Here is a 7,487-nt window from a genome sequence, read left to right as displayed (position 1 = left end):
ATTCTCTAGTCAGACAGCCCCAAAACAAGTTTTTCACCACTGGACACACCCTTGAATGCAGCACTGAGATTCACCTCGAACATATAAGTTTCCTTGTGTAGATTTCACAAACACCGTGATCGGTTCCCCTTCAGGAGACGATGCCTCAGTCTCTGGTTACCGGAGAGAGTGAGGCATAGTGAACATACACTGGAAATAACTAAAAATAAAGGCACATCACGCTTCATGAGGCAAAGAAAGCAGCAAGCTGAAAGAACTGAACTTAGCGATCACCAAATCGGAATGAGGTGGTGTTTGCTGGGAAACGGCGGGTCCGCGGCAGACTGGTCATTCTGGTCCGGGACTCTCATACTCCTCTGGCAGTAGCGGCACACAACTAGGCCAACGCCGGGCGCCTACACGCACACAGCACTCCACAGGTCAGGGGTCGAGTACGGGTCCCGAAATATGCAAAAGCTAAGGGCTCCAAACGTGCTCTGTGTGTCCGGAAGTACCGTAGCTGTTCTCATTGGCCCTGAAGCATCAGGGCCAATGAGAACACTCCTGCAGTGTACAAACAAGCTCTAGGATTGGCTGATGCCTTTCAAGCCAATCCCAGATCGCTGTGTTTGTTGTCCATAGCAACGATTGGAGCAACGGTTGGTGGTAGAAAGGCACATGATTGGCCCAACAATTCGTCGCCCAACAGCGGGTAAAATTACGGACAAATGGCGTCCGTTAAAGAAACCTCAACAGACAGACCACCGAAATTACGGGCTGTCACGCTCTCAGACCCCACAGGTGCTTCAGTGCTCCCAGGACCCGGTGAGGTAGATGCCTCAGTGCCCCCAGGCCCCAGTGAAGAATGTGCCCCAGTGACCTCAGTGCCTAGTGAATTAGGTACCTTGGTGGCTCCATGTCTAGGTGAGGGTGGTGTCGCAGACGCGTCGTGCCCAGCGGAAGTAGGCACTGCAGAGGACGGCGGCGTGGTTGACGTGTGTGTCCCCGACAGTATATTGCAGGGTGAAGCTTGTGCATCACTGTCGAAATGTCTAAGCGAGGTCGGTGCGTCGGGAGCTTCTCGTTCCCCGCAGCAGGGCATCTCAGACACTCCTGGAGCGGCTGAGGGTTGTGATGTATTGGTTTCCGCTAAAGAGGGCACCTTAGGAGCCGAAGGCGAGACGGCTACCTCGGCTGGGGCAGCCGCGCATGATGCCGGAATTTTGCCGGGTACCTTGTCACATCCAGGACCTGGAAAAGAAGATTCTTCCGGGTCCCCAGTTCCGAAAGAAGGGGCTGCCGCAGTGGGGCAGAACTGTTCCAAGATTGGTGCCACCAGAGACCTGCCGAGCGTGGACATTTTCAATACGACAGTAGAGACTTTTCTGGAGAAGTTGGTGGAGGCAGGCAGGTGAGCCACTTTTTGCAACATCCCACGTCTTGTACTTTGATGTTACCGTAACAGTTGAGTAGAGAGCTCCTAACAATAATTAGATGCTTACTAACACCACCAGAAAGTCACCTGACTTAAAAAAAATTGTATTGATGAAAAATTACTCAACACTGTTGCCTTCTTTTGTGACAGTCCCATTGGGTTTATTATTCTGTAAATCATTCATTGTAACACCCTATCTGACCCAGTCTGACACCCTATGTCAGACTGCACCTATTCTGTCAGCTAACTCAACGTTTGTCTGCAATACTTAATTGGAAATAGTTTTATAATTGGTTTAAACATTGAAAAGCCTTGAAAGGGAGGTGTTTTAAAATATTTCAAGGCAAACACAAGGAGATGATGGACGGAGCACTGAAACTTTTAAGGCACTCACCCCAGACACAGATCTGAGTTGAATCCATCATCGTTCTTTTGCTCACTTTGCCACCCCAGTTCAGACCCAGCCAAATGCAAATCACTCTTGACCGTGCCTCATGGGGACAGTCCAGACCAAACTGCTAAGCCAATTCTTCCATCGACCGGAAACAAGCATCCTTGAACCGGTTTCTGGGTAGCAACCCTCATAGTGCAGGCTATCTTTAATCCACTGGCAAAGTGAGCAAGGGATCCATGTATTGCATACCCTGCAAACTTAGAGTGGACAAAGGAAACACAAGGAGATGATGGATGGAAGTGGAGAAGTGTGGCTCACTGGTTAGAGGCGGCAGACCCTGAAGCAGAGGTCAGACACGGTACCAGGGTTCAATTCCCGACGCGGCAGGGTCTTGATCCCAAATATCCACGAACTCGATAATTCTCGTTTCGGTGCCTATTCGAGTCACAGGTTCACACTCTGCAGCTCTGGGCATTAGCTTGCTTAATCTCCACTACGGCCCCCCGCGGCGGGATGCCTGGCTTTCACCTTGGGGGTGCCCAGTACGGGTATCTCACAGGGAAAAACCAGGACGGGTTCCCAAGGCAAGCGCCGAGATGCCTACGGGTAATCGAGCGCTATATAAGAACGCTTAATAATAATAATAATAATAATGGATGGAACGCTGAAACCGGTCCCAGGAGGCTTACACTGACCGTGACTGGCTCCAGTAAGAAGAGACCAATGTCAAAAAGGCACCCTGCACCAAGGCCCCTGGGCTTTGCTGAGCTGAACCGATGGTTCCCCTGCGACTCCCTTCATCTCTTCTTAACTCTAGTGTCATTGGTTTTCCTCCTGCTACCTCTGATGCCACACCTGCAGCCTCTTTGCCCAAAGAAGAATCCCCATGGAAAAGCATTGGGCACCCGACATCAAAATTGCACCCTGCACCCCCTTTGCTGCTGGTGGTGTATGTTTGGTGCTGCTTTGTGTCTCCCCCCTCCTTGCTTCACCTAAACCACAAAGCTTGGCCCCTGCAACCGATCTACTTGCCTGCAAGCACTGTGGCTCCCGGCACCTCCAGGCTCCATTCAAAAGCATTGGGCCGAACTCCCGAATTTGACCTCTGCACCCAGCCGCCCCTGTGCCGCTTTTACAGAGCAAACTTCCTACAGTATATAAAGAAATGATTTCCTTCAATGATAAAAGTCTTGTACTGCTGGAAAATTTTGTCCTCGTGCTTATTTCTGCTTTTTGCTCATTCTCTGTCCCTTTTTGCTTCCGTGCAGTCCCTGTTCAGAGGTCCACTGAATATGCTCCAGTCTTTGTTTTCTTCAGGATAACGGCAATTTCTGATGGCAGGAGGATTCGCCCAGACCCTTCCTGCACATGTAGAAGAGTTTGGTTATTGTCTTTTGACAAGATGGTTGATAACTGATAATTGGTCATGGCTAATTATTTAGTAGTGACCATTTTTCTCCTGAATCTCCTTGGGCGAACGCATTAACCCTATGCATTACTTTGTAAATGTACTCCATCCTCCATAACTGGGATTCCACATTTGTGTGTCGTGTGAGAGACATGTAGGCTGAGGTGTCCATTTGCAAATACTAAATGAATTGTGTCTACTGCAAACATACAGTGATCGAAGCACAATAGAGATGCGCGTCATCACATCTTTGTTTTTGTGGCTGGGTCACTTGTGAAGGGCAAATTTCTCCTGCAGGGCAATTAGGCACGTGCCTAGGATTGTTGGGGAATCCAAGCCATGCTAGGCCTGATGTTGTTGAAACAAAGGATTGGTGAGAATTGGCTTGGCTACCTAGGAAGGGCAGGCCCTAGATCTAGCCAGTGATAGCTAACATCTGTTAAAGATGTTTACTTGAGCCTACCACAATACAAATTTCTGAGTTCATCTTTGGCTCCATCTCTTATATTGTGTTGTGAAGTGCCAGCAACCGGAGAGCCACACAGACTGCTCTGCGTCACTGCATTTTGTATCCTACTGATTAGTTGTTCATTACCTCCATCTCATTCCGCAGGCAATTGCCCAAGAACAAGCGCGCAAAATTGGTGAGTCTGAAATATTACTTTGAGCATTACCCATCTTGCTATTGTGCTCCACTTTCCACAACAGCCAGCAGTATATTACAAACAGAACCCACCTTCAGTGCCTACATCTTGCTTTTATCTTGACTGTCAGAGCTGCAAAAGACTTCTGGCAAGGGCTTCATGCTGTTGTTCCCTTCTAGTCTAGGAATAAACCGAAGGCACTGCGCCATGTCTCGAGTACATCCTCCTGGAGCGAATAGAGAGAAGCTGTCTTGACCTATCCATGCCAATAAAGCTGCCCATACATGCTATTTTGGAATGGGCAGTGTATTGCAATCACAGCATTCAAAATGGCGAGTAAAAAAATATGGACACCTACAAAATAAAGCAACTGCATCATGCCTTTTTTTTTTTGCCTGATACAAAAAGGCAAGTTCTATTCGCTTTACCAATGCTTGCTGAAGTTCTTGTATAGTATTCACTAACCCGCTCACCTGACAGATTCTAAAGGCCTACACAGCATGGAAACTGCTTATTAAGCAGCTGTTTTTTTAATAGCCAGTAAGTGCTTGGGTGCAGGAAGTGCATTCAAAAGAAAAATTTGGATCTTCAGTAAGATTGTTCCTTTGCCTGGTGTTGCCACCAGGGCTTGCACTGGGTGGACATGGAGCAGTGCCTCACTGCTACTACCTGCACCATACAGGAGGAGACACTGAACAGCTTCATTGCTTGAGTAGTAATTCAGGCGGAGCTCTTCCTCAGCCGCCCCACCACACAGTAATGTTCCCCTTAAAAAGAGTGTGTCACGTAGGAACCATCGGAACAATACTGAGGATCTTCCAACCAAAAGGATTTCAACTGCATGCGTTTTTTTACTGGTTGGACTAGATAAAGCAGATTGAATTTTGAAACCACTTTAGATGTCCTGCGTATGTAGACAACATGAAACACTCTTTGAAATTTCTGTGTCGTGTAACTCTTACAGTAATTCACCGTAAGTAGACTGCCAAACAAGGGGAATTCCAAGAAAAATGACTGCTGTGTAACCTCATCAGTCAGAAATGAAGAGGCAGCATGGTAACAGGGAAAAGTAGGTCTTAGTATTATTGGCAGACACAACCTGTTACCACGTGGTTTGTAATTTGGGACCAAATAACACGCACTTAGCATAAATCCACTAGAAAGTTTATGGATTCACAGCTTAGCATAAATCCACTAGAAAGTTTATGGATTCACAGCCTAAGGGGGAGGGTGGCATGGGAACAATGTTGTATGTTAATGTGGTAAAATAGTTTTTGTGTAAATTGCAAGTCACAGGTTTGTGTCATGGCAGATTGAGTCAGTATTTGGGGTTGTTGGAGTGCTTTGCTTAGTGTCATTTCAGGGCCCATTAAGGTGTCTCCAAAGATCTTGATTCACAACTGAGGCTAGTCCTCAAAATCAATACATTTCAGTAATGTAAAGCACATTAGGCTCCACAAGGAAGACAAGTTGGTTATTTTTGAAACTGTAAAGCTATATTAAAGGAGTAGCAAGTTTACAAATCCACATCAAATTAGTTGTAAATCAATACATGAATACATTAGTCAACGTATGTTCAAAACAGTTCAAAAGTCATAATTGCAAAGACAAACTGATAAAGTTGTTTACAAAGGAAATGTAAATAAAACCAGTTCTCGTATAAAGAGCACCCTACTCTGATAAGTTAGGGAAAGGTTCTGCTACTAAGTTGGGGAAAGAGGGGTTCTGAATTGTCATCTACCTTGCGTTAGCCTAAAAACACACAATTCTAACATTTGATACACCTACTCATGGCTCCCATATAACAAACTAATCATAGTAAAGGCACAAGTAGATAAATGCATGATTTTTCTCAAGCTCCCACACAATGAGGCTTATATAAATATCCATCATCTGCAAAATAATGAGATACATTGGATCAAGTTGTGCTCTGCAGGTGCATTGAACCAGCTCGTTAGAACATTCTGCAAGTATCACAGAAAATCCATTCTTCACATGAGAAGAAAAAACAGGTCACATTGAAATAGTAACTGTGAAGTCAGCCTCTTTGGAATAAAGAAAGACATGCGACCTAATACAAAGCGGCAACCAGACATGATTCCTTTCTACATGCTGGTCCGCATTCGCTATACATGAACACACCGTAAATATATTTTGACTTGCTCATGTTAATGCCAATATAAATGCAAACATTTAATTATGAAAAATTGCCTTCAGTGTTGACAAGTACTGTTAATTCATTGCATAGTGCCATGGGTGTAACGCGGGCTCTTGCGGCACAGGCCAGGCCCCAATGCTTCAAGGGGCTCCCATTCCTTTATGGAGCCCCCTGTCAGCACTAGTGCTTTTAATGTCTTTGACATGGGAGACTCGGGAGGGGGGCGGCGGTTTATCACATTTTGCATGGGGGGGGGTTTGGTGGGGTGATTTTGCATTGCGTCACTGCATAGTGCCCAGTATTTACAACCTTCCGGAACTGTAAAACTGCTAATGCGGTATTGCACAGCTTATAACTTACGTAACCAGTGCCACCCAAGCTGATGAGGAGGCTGAATGGTCCCAGAATCTGTAGGTTCTTTAGGGCATTAACATGTGTCTGGGAGTTCAGGTAGGGTACTATTCCGGGATTATAACTCCTGAAGAGCTCTCACAAGGCTTGTTGATGGTCTGCTGTCTTGATCCAGAGATAGCGCGACTGGTGGTGAGACTTACCAGCTTTGGGGTTCAATTTCCAGTCCAAATTACTGTATACTGCCTTGTGAATTGAATGTTTTATGGACTCGTATAGTAACTTTGGCAGTTCATGACTACAACGGGTAGGCAACCAAAACAATACCTATGCAGAATTCAGCCATGTTTTGCTCAATTAAGTGTTGAATAATTGTATTTTTTTTGTACCTTTTTGATTTACATAGTTACCAGCGGTTTGCGAAATGTTACGAACGCTTCTACAAATTTAAGCCTGAAATTACGAGAAGTATATATGATCAATTCATATCCCAGCTCCAGACTTCTTTTAAGGTAATCCAAAATAACAGGGGTTGGTTGGGTAGTGATATTGACAAGTGAGATTTATATTTTTAATTTTAATATGATGGTATACTATGTGTGGTAGCTTGGTTTATAGATAAGTCTATTTGTTAGAATTAAATAGATAATGAAGCCTTAGCAACAAGGATAACTGAGTGTATTACCTTTTTATTCATGAGCAATAAAATGGCAATATTTCCATGGCATGTCATTTTCGTAAAATCTATTGAGAAAAAGTTCAATCTTGATCAGGGGTTGAACCCTCATCCCTTCTCATTCTGCTTAAAAGGCCACATGAAGGCAGACTATTGCAATCGAGAGATGATGCAGGTAAACTGATACCATATAAATACCAAGACAAGTCTAGCACCAGTGGTAAGCTACTGCCTTTCATAAGAGGACGTCAAGCTGTACACCAGGGAAGGTAAAACAATTAATACAAATTTAGTATGAAAAATGGCACAAAATTAAAGCAATTTAAAAGAAAGAAGGAAACCAGATTTAACCTCATATTAAATTACAGAGGGTGAAAGAAATCCTCAGCAGTTGGGAATAAACATTTTTACCAAAAATGGGTATTGAAATAAGTAAGGCATC

At 44.8% G+C, this 7,487-nt stretch overlaps 1 protein-coding gene across 1 annotated transcript in view; it reads left to right on the top strand.

Annotated features, from left to right (window-relative positions):
* Positions 1–648: 648 nt before the first annotated feature.
* PMF1 (polyamine modulated factor 1) overlaps positions 649–7,487 on the top strand; it is a 59,670-nt gene continuing 52,831 nt past the window's right edge. Inside the window, exons 1-2 of the mRNA XM_078671288.1 lie at positions 649–1,390; positions 6,776–6,881. Of these exons, the coding sequence (XP_078527414.1) occupies positions 708–1,390; positions 6,776–6,881 (789 nt within the window). The 5' untranslated portion in view covers positions 649–707. The remainder of the gene's footprint in view (positions 1,391–6,775; positions 6,882–7,487) is intronic.

The sequence above is a fragment of the Lissotriton helveticus genome, chromosome 12 (genome assembly GCF_964261635.1).
Source record: "Lissotriton helveticus chromosome 12, aLisHel1.1, whole genome shotgun sequence".
NCBI classification, from domain to species: Eukaryota; Metazoa; Chordata; class Amphibia; order Caudata; family Salamandridae; genus Lissotriton; species Lissotriton helveticus.
This window is presented reverse-complemented; position numbering and strand designations above follow the sequence as displayed.